Below are 14,162 nucleotides of genomic sequence, written 5' to 3' on the forward strand. Positions count from 1 at the left end.
TTTGCATTTTTAATACACTATGTAAATAATATTACTTTGGCCGCATTCTTCCACTAGAATCCTTGCATGTAAAATACCCTTGTTTTGGAGTTTTATCCTTATTTTGGCACAGAGCCTCGGATAACTTTCCATTGCTCTGTAGGTTTCCTTACAGGACTCGCCCGCAGTATTAACCCATGCTGTTCATTAGCGTTCTGATTTTCAGTTTTTCATTGCTAAACCAATTTGTAGTGAACATACTTGTATAAAAGAAAAATCTAGTCTTTTTCTAAGATTAAAAAACAAGGACTCTGGCAGCGATATCCTGAGTGGATAGTACACTTGAAAGCCAGTTTTGCTCAGAATTACCCCTTTACACGCAAACACCATACATCTCTACCATTCGCTCTAACTGGCAGTAAGCTAAGGGGGCTCGTAGTTTGATTGCAAAGTTTTCACCAGAAGTTACTTTTCCCAGCAATTTACAAGCCACATCTCATATACATTTAGGTCCTTTTGCCTTAAAAAGTTAAATGCGGGGATGCCTGGGTGGCTCAGTGGGTCAAGCCGCTGCCTTCGGCTCAGGCCATGATCTCAGGTTCCTGGAATCAAGTCCTGCATAGGGCTCCTTGCTCAGCCGGGAGCCTGCTTCTCCCTCTGCCTCTGCCTGCCCCTCTGCCTGCTTGTGCTCTCTCTCTGACAAATAACTAAATAAAATCTTAAAAAAAAAAAAAAAAGTTAAATGCGAGCCAGAATTAGAATGTTAAAAATATATATATATATATATATATGTATATATATATATATATATATATATATATATATATATATAGTGAAAGCTCTTTAGATTTAAGACCAGAGGGAAAAGCCTCTTAAGTTGTAGGAGAATAACAGCTTGAAGTCAAGTGTGAATGCTGTTTCTCATTCGTGATAGGAAACTTGAAGTGGCCTCAAATCAGCTGTTCCCACACCAGCTTTCTTAGGAACAGCTGGGAGCAGTAGCTACAGCTCCTTGAGGTGGACCAGTCAACATTTTCGGCCCTCACCAGTCAGATTTTCTGTTATACCCAAATGAAAGAGCTTACGTTAGAACTGAGTCTTACTTCCTTGTTTTGTCTTCTTCTAACAAGGAAAGTGGATTGTTAGTATTCTCTTTGAAAATAAACAAAACTAGCCTTTCTTCTCCTGAGGAAACAATTTCAGATCCTTTTTGCTTTGATTCCTACAACTTGTTTAAGAATTCTCTTCAATTTTGATGGAAGGGACCATGGATTACCTTTGCTATCCTCTGAAGGGACGCTGTGGGGACGTAGACAGAACCCCAGGTTGCTGGTATTTTGTAAACTCAACAAAGGCCACTGTCTGTCTTCACTTGCACCCCTTCTTCTAACTAATACCAAGAAGTGTACTTCTTCCAAGCATTTTTAGTGCTTTCCATTTTTATGTGGGCATCAGTTCATGCCTCTGAGACTTGCCACGCCCTGTGCAAGAACTGACCATCAAAGTTCCTTTGGCCTCAAAAAAGCTCCTGAAATTCCCTTTTTTCCTCAAATGTGCTGCTAACAAATTAAAAGAACCTTAGTAATTTTTTTCTTTATGCATTTCCATGTCAATATGCTTTGTACACAACCCCAACAAATTTTTGCCTTTTATTTTCATCATTTACAAAATAATTTGTATATTTGAAATGTATACGGCTAATGCAGTTCACTGTCCTATTCTGTTGTGCTTTTACTTGGCAATTTTACTTCAAGGAATTTATCCTGTACATAGTCTCACTTCAATATGCTAAAAAATTATATACAAGGGTGTTCATCACAGTGCTGTTTAAAAAAAAAAAAAACTGGAAACGTTGCAATGATTGATTAATAATGGGCTAAAGATAAATAAACTATAGTATATCCATATGCTTATATGTCCATTCCTGGCCCTCAACATTTACTGAATGGATCAAGGACTATATTGTTCAATGAAAAAAGTGTGAAGTACGGAACAGTACACATTGGGTGAAATAAAAAAGATGCATGTGTGTGTATAGCCTTGCCATCTTTAACAATTCTGGGATCACAGACAATAAAGTGCTGGTACATAGTAGCTACCTGTGCATCATGGCAGTGGGTGTGAGCAGAAAGTGTAAGGTTTACTTTTAACCTCGGAAGGTAAAACAAAACTGAACCTCAAGTGGAGAAGACTCTTGAGCAGGTTTCTGGACCTCCCTCTTGGAGTTCTCCCCAGTCGAATAATCTGCCTACAGATTCCACCTGCCACACAGCGCCGAGCCCTGACCCCTCTGGCTTTTCAGCTCGCGATGCTGCTGCTGTGCACTCCCTGGGTCCCAGTCTGGAACGTTCTTTAGGCAGTTACTCTCTTCTAGGGATCCCAGTCCTGCACTGCAGATGTTGTACACCAGCTGAAAAGTCATTTCATATCTTTTGTCCATTTTTTAAGGTATTAATAGCAGGAAGGTTAATTTGGGGCCAGTTAGTCCATCATGACCAGAAGTGGAAATCTTAAAGATAAAGCTGTGATAGAAAGTGATTGACTCTCTTATCCTAGAGAAATAATTTAATCCAATACGCTTCTTTGAAGGATGAGGAAATTGAGGTACACGTCTAAGGGGCTCGTCATAGCTTGCCCTCAGAGTGACTCAGGAAGCCCAGTGCCCCTTAGTCTGTCTGAATCTCTGTCCACTATTCTTTCCTCGATACTGGAAAATTCTCCTATGTTTGCAGTAGTATTTTAAGCTGTCAAACTTTTTTTTTTATTCTTTTGAATCCCTGTAATTTAAACATTCTCCTCACTTTATTTTTTTGTTATATCGATGGTATCATTGATCCTGCTGTTAACACAGGTATGAAGAAAAAAAAATCATACATGTGTATTTTAGAATATGACATTCTGCAGAACTATAATACCGTATAAAACCCAGAAAAGGAGACACTTATTTCTCTCTTTTTTTGTTTTTTGTTTCTTTCAGTTTGTTTTCCTTGCTGTCTAAAAAACACAACAAAGTTCTGGAACAAGCCACACAGTCCTTGAGAGGGTCACTGAATGCCAACGATGTTCCTCTACCAGATTACGTAAGTAGTTAACCTTACATTGTCAGTAACAAGCTTTCCTTTCATTGTAAGGCTCATAAGTAACGATCTCTGTTCTCAAGGTCTGACTATGATCTTGGTGCCTCTAATATGCAGATAAAGGAGTGCTGTCTCACATCAATGGGAAAACTTTTAAGTGATTATTAACAAGTGGTTAAAGAAAGTCAACCCTAAGCCAGTGACTGTTAATAATTAGGACCCTTGTTACCTCAGGCAAGAAACCCACTCAAACTAGTTCCATGGAAGCAAAAGGAGCGGTTTCACAGAAAACATGCAGAGGTTTGTCACTGAACTCGAGGGGCGGGGGTACAGGGGCTGGATTTCACAGAGAACCAGAACCTGAACTTGAGAAGCTTTTGGATTCAATAACATCCTGTCTTTTTGAGGCTCTTCAGTTTCTAGGCTCTGGTTCCTTTGCTTCCGCTTTTCTCTTGAGCTATTATTCTCGATTGGCCAGATTTCCCTACGTGTTGACTTGGACCTAAAATAGCCACTCCAGCCTTCCTCTCGCCCTGGGAATGTCATATCGTTAGCCACCTGACCAGTCTTGAAGCCCCAGTTCTCCGTTCCAGGGAGAGACACTCTTCAGTGGCTCCGCTCAGCTCAGTGTGCCACACTGGTCCTGTGAGCCACGGTCAGCGGGGACAGCACTCGTGTGTTGCCATGGTTTCATCCACTTGACAGATAAAGAACTTATTCCCACCTCACCTCAGAGAATGACAGCAGAGTGGAATGGGAGCGGCACAGGCATGAGTGGTCTAGAATAACAGGAAGGAGAATATTAGGAGTCCCTTCAGGCAGTGCCACTGTCCGTGACCTTCCTTACATTTTGGAACATGGCTCGGATGAGGATGCTAAAAATTATCTTGTCACAGACCACAGAAGTAGTCCATCGAGTTCTAACAAGGACAACAACTCTCAGTGGGTTGATACTTAAGTACTTCATGAGAGAATTTTTAAGTTCGGAGTTTGAAGTGGTGATGCATACCAGACAGCCGGCGACTTGTTCTGTTTCCTGTGGTTTGTTTCATTTCTAAATGGCTGTGCTGATACGAGACTGTGGGAACGGCCTCCAGTCCCGATAGCGGTCGCTGATAAACAGAGATGGCTGGGTGCAGCCGCAGCCCAACTCGTGCTGTTTTTCTTCCCTTTTATTTATTTTCGTGTATGTGTGTGATGTGATGACCTGTCATTCCCATGAAGGTATTAAGTGTGTAATTCCAAAGGACTTCTCTTTTACCAAAAAAAAAAAAAAAAAAGTATCTTTGATTATTTTCCTGCTAACTGAATATTCTCAACTTTTTCCAAAAATTAGCATAATATCCGAGCCGGAACTTGTTATAAGAAAAATATTTCTTCCTAATCATTCCTTGAAAACCTCAGTTGGGGCCTCTGAGTGGCTGTGGGGATTGCGTTTATTAAGAACTTGAATTCAGGGATGCCTGGGTGGCTCAGTCCGTTAAGCATCCAACTCTTGATTTCAGGTCAGATCATGATCTCGGTGTTGTGAAATCGAGCCGTGCATCAGGCTCCGTGCTGTGGGTGGAGCCTGCTTAAAATTCTCTCTCCCTCTACCCTTCCCTCTCCAAAAATGAAAAGAAAAAAAAACCCCTTCAATTCCTCTAGGAATGTTTTGTTATTTTTATATAATTATCATTTGCTTATATAGCACTCCTGTGTCATTTCTTCCACAAAAATGTGTTGAATGTATTTAGTGTTGAGGGTGTGCTAGCAGCATTCTCCTGTAATGGGAGACCAGAAAATCACTATGTCTTTGAGAAAATGGATCATATTTAATGGTATCCGCCAGTCATGAAAGTGATTATGCAATGAAAGGACAGGTTAAGCCCCTAACAGACACACCAGTTCTACTATTGAACCTGATAGTTTTTAAGTTGCTGATTTGTTCTTGCATTACATTTTCACTAGGTAAAAATGATTTTTTTAAAGTATCTGGTTCATAGAAATACACAGAAAATTCTACGTAGAATCTGGACAGTCCTTATTTTAACATTTGTGTGTGAGAGACTTTACGAATCACAACAGACTCCAGATGGGCTAATGAACTCGAATTTTGCCGCCTTTCCTCAGAGTTCATTGCAGAGGGTGGGTCACCCTGATTCGTTAGTGGTGATGGCGGCGGGGTCCTTCCTGCCACTTAGCCATGTGGGGACGAGAGAAGTCAGTGCTGCTGTGTGTTTTCTTTAATCATAACTGAGCGTGTTCCCTTGTCATTCCCACAGTGCAAAACACTGTAAGTGATCTGTGTATTTGAAGCCATGTTCCTACTGTCATTCTCTTTGAAATTGGTCATTAACTGGGAAAACAAAATGTTTCTCCCTTTTTTCCCCTCCCTGGAAATCGTAATTAAACGTCTCTGCCAACAGCCACATAAAACTCTGTGTTCTGGACTCATGCTGTAGACCACATATTTGTAAAAGATGGAAAGGAAAGGGTCGAAATGCTGCAGTGGGTCCCTGACGGCATAAGAGGTCACTTCTATCCAAGCCGTGACTGTCCTTTCCCACCGGGATCAGATGGGTTTGAATAAGTGCTCAAAAATAATCATGTGTTCTTCTCACTGTAATACACAGAGTACTCTCAGTCTGCCTGGAGCTTTCTGAGTTTATTAAGAAAACACTTATCCTCATTGTACTGTGTAATTCACAAGTCCGTTGAGTAACAACAGAGAAAACAAATAGCAAGTTAAAAAAGCATGAGTGTTCATCCTTCAGTACGGCCTTGTTTGGTGGGACTGCTCAGGGGAGACCTGAAGCCTTCCACCAAGTTCTAGATAATGAGGGGACTGGCTGCTGAAGGGGAAATAAAACAAAAACTGCACTCAAGTCCTCTTTGGGAGAGAGAATGCTGAGCACAGAGAGGGAGAGCTGTTTCTGCAGCCTCTCTCCGGGGGCGGTAAAGACGTCTGGGAAAGCACGGGCAGTCCATCCAGCCACGTGACTGCACTTTGCTGTCTTTAGGGTTTCCTAAAAGTGAATTCAGTGACTAGAGCAGGGAAGAATTGCTAAAGGAGAATCTTTCCACATCTTTTTTTTTTTTTTAAAGCCACTTGAGTCATGTACGACAGACCTGAATATATAAAGTAAAACAAAAATAATAAATGAGCTGTAATTGTGTTTTAAACCTATACCTGTGGTTTTTAAATTACGAATATTGTTACAGTGTCCTCTAAGCTTTTTTCCCCTAATTTCTGACAATCATCTTGGCAAGTATTTAGGATAAGAGGAATCTAAGTCTTATTCTAGGTAGAACCATAAGGAACCAAATTATAATGTCCTTTTTTTTTTTTTAAAGATTTTACTTATTTATTTGACAGAGAGATATCATAAGTAGGCAGAGAGGCAGGCAGAGAGAGGGAGGAGGAAGCAGGCTCCTTGCCAAGCAGAGAGCCCGATGCAGGGCTCAATCCCAGGACACTGAGATCATGACCTGAGCTGAAGGCAGAGGTTTTAACCCACTGAGCCACCCAGGTGCCCCTTATATTGTCCTTTGATCATCAACCAACCTGGGAACCTTTCTAAAGGACTGACTCTGCCATCTAATTTTAAACAGTAATTGCAAGGACATAAGCTAAAAAGATGCAACCAAAAAGATGGAGACAGAATCAGAAAAATCAGCTAGAATGTAAATAGCAGCTAAGAGTTTATCATTGAATGCTAAGCAAGTATAACATTACTAACTTCTTTTTTTTTTTTTTAAGATTTTATTTATTTATTTGACAGAGAGAGATCACAAGTAGACAGAGAGGCAGGCAGAAAGAGAGAGGGAAGCAGGCTCCCCGCTGAGCAGAGAGCCCGATGCGGGACTCGATCCCTGGACCCTGGGATCATGACCTGAGCCGAAGGCAGCAGCTTAACCACTGAGCCACCCAGGCACCCATGTTACTAACTTCTATATATGTGTCTGTGTGTATGTGTCCACACACACATTCCAGTGGTTCTCTAAGTTCTCATTTTTACTTTCCTTTACCTGTGACTGAACAGTAGAGTTGTCCAGAGGCTTCGTGGTGAGTGATCGTTTCATTGGCAGCTCACAGAACATGTTCTTGTGTATTCTCGTGCTTTAAATTGTTCTTAGTTTTGGGCGCCTGGGTGGCTCAGTGGGTTAAGCCGCTGCCTTCGGCTCAGGTCATGATCTCAGGGTCCTGGGATCGAGTCCCGCATCGGGCTCTCTGCTCAGCAGGGAGCCTGCTTCCCTTCCTCTCTCTCTACCTGCCTCTCCATCTACTTGTGATTTCTCTCTGTCAAATAAATAAATAAAATCTTTAAAAAAAAAAAAAAATTGTTCTTAGTTTTAATTCATAATATAAATACCAATACATATTATCGACATAAAAATTGTTTTTTTGAGAGCATCAGAGATTTCCAACAATATAAAAGGGTCTTGAGACCAAAATACTTCAGAACCAGTGGAATATATGATCTGTTACACACACAGACACACAAGCACACTCACACAGACGTGCACAAACATCCATGCACACACATGCAGAAGGAATAAGTAAATATATGCTGCTTCATATCCTATGCTTGTTTTTTGTCTGTGATATTCTTCTCTCTCGGTAGGATTGAGTGTACTTTGAAGGCATGAGTCTGTTCTGTCTTGGGCTGAAAAAAGTAGGCTAAATATTAACCAATTAATTGATGAGGATGAAGCTCCATGTCCACACCTCCACTACTCTTTCAGGCGTCCGAAACTGCAGAGTTTCAGATCTAAATTATATCTGTAAGACATTAAATTTGAGTGGTTTGGTTGTTTCCCTAGTCAAAAAAGATAGTTTCTCACATGCAGGGGACATGTGTAATTTTTAAGCTGAATTCTATATTTTCTCATTAATTTGTGCATGATCTTTATGTCAGAACTGCTTCTTTTCTGGGGCACCTGGCCGGCTCAGTTGGTGGAGCATGTGACTTGATCTCAAGGTCATGGGTTTGAGCCCCACAGTGAGTATAGCGATGGCTTTAAAAAAAATATTTAAATTGCTGCTTTCTTGTTCAAAGGGTAGTTGTAGTATTCTTTCCTTTAGTTCAGTATACATAAAACAGGTTGTTCGACCTCTACTTGATCTAATACTTCGCTATCTTAAATTCTAACTTCCTAAAGAGCAAGCACCATGTGTTTGAAATTTGTTTTGATCAAGTCTTGATGGCTTATCCTCGGCATGGAATCCTAAAATATTGCTAACCCTGGAGTATGCCATTTGACCTAACCTTTTGAACCAATAACTCTTAAGGTTTATTTATTTATTTATTTTGGAGAAAGAGGGAGCTCATGCACAGGCTTCAAGCAAATGGTGGGGGAGAGACGGCGGAAGAGAGAGAATCCCATGCAGACACCCCGCTGACTGCAGAGCCCAGCACAGGGCTTGATCCCATAACCCTGAGATCATGACGTGAGCTGAAGTCAAGAGTCAAATGCTTAACTGACTGAGCCACCCTGAACCAATAACTCTTATTCAGAGTCTTTTATCTCATTTATATTTGCTTTTAGACATTTATTTATTCAGAAATATATTACAAGATATTCTGAACTCATTGCACATAACAAGAAAACTTGAATCAGGGATTTTCCAGTTTTCTTCCCTTGTATTTTAGGCAGTTATATTTTTAAGACTCCTTGTTAGTGTGTACTCTTTAATCTTAAATTCATTTGACTGAAACAGTTGATGGATAGGTAATCTTGAAAAATATCTTCAGCTGTTTGTTTTACACGTGTGTGCCTTTACTGAGCTAGTGTTAAAACACTTCTTTTACATACACAGTCATAAATGCGCATACGTACTACATAATACTTCTTGTATTTCAGTGTTGGTTCTGGGTGAGACTATCACTTGGAGATGTTCCTGTGGGGTATAGAGGCTGGAATAGACAGCCTCTATCATTTAACATTGAACATTGCTAGAACATGGGAATGGCTATCTGGAATGAGCTGTCATATCCAAGGAGTTGGAAACGATGAAATTTGCCTTTGTTAAAACCGTTCCTTTTAGATGTTACTTTTGAAGGAATCACTTTTGGGCGTTTATTCCAGTGATGGGGGCATTAATCAGGATGTTGCTAAAACTTCTGTTTGGGGATTACTTTAGCATGGTGTGAGAGATAAAAACAAAGAGGGCCTAGCACCTATACACAGGGATTCTCAGTGGCTACATACAGTTCTGTATGACAAATTTTGTAAGAGGTCTGTAACCAGACTTGGGGGTTTTCGGAAAAGGGAGAGAACAGTTTGGGGGAAGTAGGGAAGGAATTGTCCCAGTGTTCATGGCAAGGAGTTGCATTTTGAGCCAGGTAGTATTTTGAAAGGAGAGATTGAAGTGGGAAAACAGTCTGGGGTTATGCTTCTTGAATAAGGCATAGAGGTGAAAACAGCATGTCATCGCCCTTGGGTTTCTCGTGTCCAGCACAATGTCTGGCATGTGATAGGTGCTCACACCATACACAAAAATTAACTCAGAATGGACCATAGCCATTAAATGTAAGAGCAGAGACTGTACGATCCTTAGAAGAAAATATGGGAGTAAATCTTTGGTAACAAAATAAAAACAGACAACTCTTAGACTTCATCAAAATTTAAAACTCTTGAGCTTCAAAGGCCACCATCAAGAAAGTGAAAGGACAGCCCACAGAATGGGAGAAAATGTTTACAAATCTTATATCTAATAAAGGACTAGTTAGTATTCATAATATGTAAAGAATTCTTAATAGCTCAGACACAGAAAGGACAGATAGTCCAATTTTTAAAAAATGGTGACTGTTTTGTAACCTGGTTCTGTAATTTATGTATCTTACATAGCTGTCTGGCCTTGGGCAGATCATTTTGCCTCTCCTGGCCTCAATTGCCCCATCTGTAAAATGGGAGTGACAGTAGAACCTACTACCCAGGGTTGTTGTCAGGATTAAATGAATGAACAAGTCCAGGGAGGAACCTTGGTGCATAGCAAGTGTTGAGTAAGCATTAGCTACTGCAGTTACGCTGTGCAGTTCATGTTTGGGAGAGGGATTCTGGGACAACAGAAGCCAGCTCAGGAGACGAAGATGTGTGCGTGCCCTCTGGTGATGGGGAAGTCTTCCTTCAGGAGAGCTATGTCATCAGTAGAGGGGGAGACAACGGAAGCCACCGTAAACTCATAGTTGAGCAGCAACATGAGGAGGCGTCTTTAATCTGTCTGGGGACACCTCAGTTGTTATTTGGCACCAAAGGGTGAATCTCAACCCCAAAGGGAGGCCCTCACTTTTCAGCATGCTCCCTGATCTTAGAAATATACCAGGGCTGAGTGTGTCCCAGAGCCCCTAAGGTGAACCACACCAGAGTGGCCACCAAGATCAAAGCAGTGGCTTGCACTGGCATTTTTCTAGTCGGTCAGCCATCCTCCTGAATGCCAGATGTCCCACGAGGCCTTGGGTGAGCCAGTGATTGGGTTGCTCACCAGTCCCATCTCTGCCTAATTACACAGCTAAGCACTACTTTCCATCATGCTTTTGTCTGGTGGTTGCGGGAGCATCAGACCAGCTATAGTCAGTGGGAAGTAGGCAGAAGTGATGTCATCATCACCACCACCCCACGCCACCACCACCCCGAGCTATCTTCCACATGTCTCTCATCACGTGCTGGCTGGATGCAGGAAATCTGGTGTGAGACTCCAGGGTCCAACAATATGGCAGTGCATGGACCCCTGAATCATCTCCCTGAAAGCCAACTGGGTACCCTGTTGGACTGTGATGCAAGAGAGCAATTAAAAAAGAAAATGGGCAACGGAACAGAATAGGCATTTCTCCAAAGCAGACAATACAAGTAACCTGTAACCACATTGAAAGATGCTCAATGTCATGGTCAAAAAGTGCAAATTTCAGCCACGGTGACGTTTATACCACCAAGATGACTGTCACCAAAAGACAGAAAATCACAAGTGTTGGGGATTTTGTGTTGGTTTATTTTTCCTTTGAGACTTTCAAGATGTTTTAAGTCATCAGGTATTTCCTCTAATCCAGCTCTAGGATCAACCAGATCTTCAAGAAAGATCATGAAATTTGAATCAAGATCTTTGTAGTTACTTTCATAATGTAGAAACTGCTGTGTTTTAAAAAAAAAAAAAAAAAAAAAAAGACCAAATCTTCTGAATAAGGTTGGTGAACATCTCTAAAAGAAACAACTGCTTTGGGGCGCTGGGGTGGCTCAGTCAGTTAAGCACCTGCCTTCAGCTCAGGTCATGATCCCAGAGTCCTGGGATCGAGCACCATATCAGGCTCCCAGCTCAGCAGAAAGCCTGCTTCTCCCTCTCCCTCTGCTGCATCCCCTGCTTGTGCTCTCTCTCTGCCAGATAAATAAATAAAATCTTAAAAAAAAAAGAAACAACTGTTTTGATTTCATATAGGTCTCAAGCCCCACATTGATTAGATCCCAGGAAGTTTCTTCCTTACAACAGTTGATTTTAAAATTCAAATAAATAAAGCTTCTAGCAAGTGAACAACCCCCCTCTGCCACCACCACTTTAATTATAAACTGGACCTAACTTTAACATAATCAGACTGGTTTTCTAGGTTGTATTATAACTTGGCTTTAAGTATACTTCTAAATTTAAAAAAAAAAATCTTTAAGTACACTTCTGAATTACGAGTTTCAGAAATGTTCTTAGGATTCTAAGGACAATATTTAGTCGAAGGATTCCCTTCTTGTTTAGAAAAAATTCTTTGTTTTTAGAAAACACACCTCTGTTGAGGGAAAGATAATTCCCATTTCTTTATTCCTCAAGAGGAAATTTGTCCTATATCTGTTCTTAAGGAGTATGGCAGAATATTCTTTTTAAGGATTTTTTTTAAGAAAAATTATCATCAGAAATACTTAAATAACCCTTATTTTCTTTCCTCTGGCTTATAAAAGGAAATGGGATGCATTTGCATTGAAATCTGGCAATGATTAATTAACTTTCTAAGCAAAGTTTAAAGAGTACAGAAAACCCATGCATATTAAATTCAGTAGCTCTGTGTGATATATTTGTAAAAACTAGTGATCACAGTGTTTTCCCCTTCCTGTTGTACTGAAAAAATTCTTACCTGCTGCTGTGCAGAGCTTATATGAAAATACCTTTTCCTGACAGTCTCCAAATTTTCTTTTATTTATTTAAGAAATCCTAATTTTAATTTTCCATTTGCTCAAATTTTTATTGATTTCTCTATCTCCCTTTCTGCCTGAGTTGGTAGTTCCGAATAGGAAGAAAAGAAGTCTACTATTTGGAATTTTCTTTGATATATCCTTGATTTACATGGCAAATAGAAAGCAGCTGTCTATTTAAGCATCTAATTCTTGAAACCATAGTCCCCTCAAGCGTCATCTGGAAATAATGTAGCTTGTAAAACAAAGCTAAGAAGAAAAGGCAATGTTTGTTTTATGTGGGATGAATGATTTCTGTTGGGGTCCTTTAATTCGGCTATTATGAGGGTTATTAAAAAGCAGTATTACAAAAGGGGTTTAAATGAAAAGAATTTTTTTGAGCTGGTATCTTATTATTACAGTTGATTATAGTCAAAGCTGCAAATGTTTTATAAATGGCACTTTATTTTTGTTTCTCTAAATAAGACCCTGAAAAACCAGTAATCTTACTCATTGTATGAGTAGAAATTCAGCTCTTTCCATAGTTGATTAAATTTATGAAAACAAATTATATTTGAGAATTCAGCTCTGCCTGTTTTTCTGGAAATTTTGTGGATTTCTGGAAAATTCTTAATCTTCACAAGAACATTTGAGGATCACCTTACAAATGCAAGGACAGGCAAGAGAGCATCAGATCTATCTAGACTTCAGCTATTAGAAGATTCCATTAACAACAGAGGGAGTCAAACCTAAATTATTTATTAATTTATTCATGGATTACCTGAGTTTCTGAGATGTGAATTTGGAGATCTCAGTCATGAGAAATGGTACATGTAGGAAAGTAGAAAGGCAGTTTAATTTGTGCTTTGACCATTATTAGAGGCTTTTTCATGATTGGAATGTATTTTCTTCATTTGTTAATACAGCAAAGCAGTTATTTTTGGAAAGTTGACCTATAAGAACTAAATTCAGTCCTTAGATGCATTTGGTGCCAGGGAAATGAAATTACTTAGCCTGTTTGTTCAGTAATCACTGGGGCATGGTTAATTATTTTCACGCATGTGAGGGCCCTGTAATCTTTCACCTGGTATCTTCTATGACCTCAAGTTTGCATTTTGATTGAGGTCACGAGGAGAGTATTGTGTTGCTCTCAAACCTGTCTTTTTTTTTCTGGAATATGCAATGCCAGCTGACCATTCTTGTGATTGAATTAATGGCATCCTTTTTAGGGTCATATTCTAAGGCTAAAAGGTACTGAGCCTTTAATAATTAAGGACCATCTCTCTTATGAAGTTGTTTTACACTGCTCATTAATTCAGATAAGAGTAACTTTTTTGTTTCATTATGAGTAGTGCTTCTGCTCGTTAACCAATTCCAAGTACTGAATTTCCCTTACCCATTGTAAGTGCTCTATCATATCATTACTAACACTCTCCAGGTTAACAGTTGATAGTAACAGCCACAAAAGAGTAATGCATGTGTAAACACACTCCATATGGTTTCTAAAATTCCTTATTCTTTAATCCCACATGTTGTTAGCTACTACTATTTTTTTAGGTACTTCCCTCTTCCCTGTGAAGATACCAGTAAAGATAAAAATCTCCTCCTTCGTGAAGCCTATGTTCTAATGAAGAGCAATGTCTAATGACTGTCAGCACGGGTGAATGAATGAATGAAATGTTAGAAGGTCCCATGGGAAAATGAAGCAGGATGAAGGGATGGAGAGTGCTGGCAATGGGAAGTTAGCAGTGTAAATGCATGGACAGTGGGGTGCTTGCCTCATTGAGAAGGTAGCATTTGAGCAAAGACAAGTCGGGTGGCTACTCAGAAGACGTGTTCTAGCAAGATGGAACAGGGAGGCCAGAGGGCTTGAGGAAGGAGCCTCCTGGAGCTTGACAGCGTGGTGTTCACATCTCAAAAATTCAGGGTATTGAGGCCGGGAAGGAGATGATCTGGATCACACCGATAATTGTCTTG

At 40.1% G+C, this 14,162-nt stretch overlaps 1 protein-coding gene across 2 annotated transcripts in view; it reads left to right on the forward strand.

Moving 5' to 3' along the window:
* DYM (dymeclin) overlaps positions 1-14,162 on the forward strand; it is a 332,798-nt gene that overhangs the window by 222,371 nt on the left and 96,265 nt on the right. For both annotated transcript variants that reach the window (XM_059140168.1, XM_059140169.1), the window contains one exon: positions 2,957-3,059. In XM_059140168.1, the coding sequence (XP_058996151.1) occupies positions 2,957-3,059 (103 nt within the window). The remainder of the gene's footprint in view (positions 1-2,956; positions 3,060-14,162) is intronic.

Source organism: Mustela lutreola, chromosome 11 (assembly GCF_030435805.1).
Source record: "Mustela lutreola isolate mMusLut2 chromosome 11, mMusLut2.pri, whole genome shotgun sequence".
NCBI classification, from domain to species: domain Eukaryota; kingdom Metazoa; phylum Chordata; class Mammalia; order Carnivora; family Mustelidae; genus Mustela; species Mustela lutreola.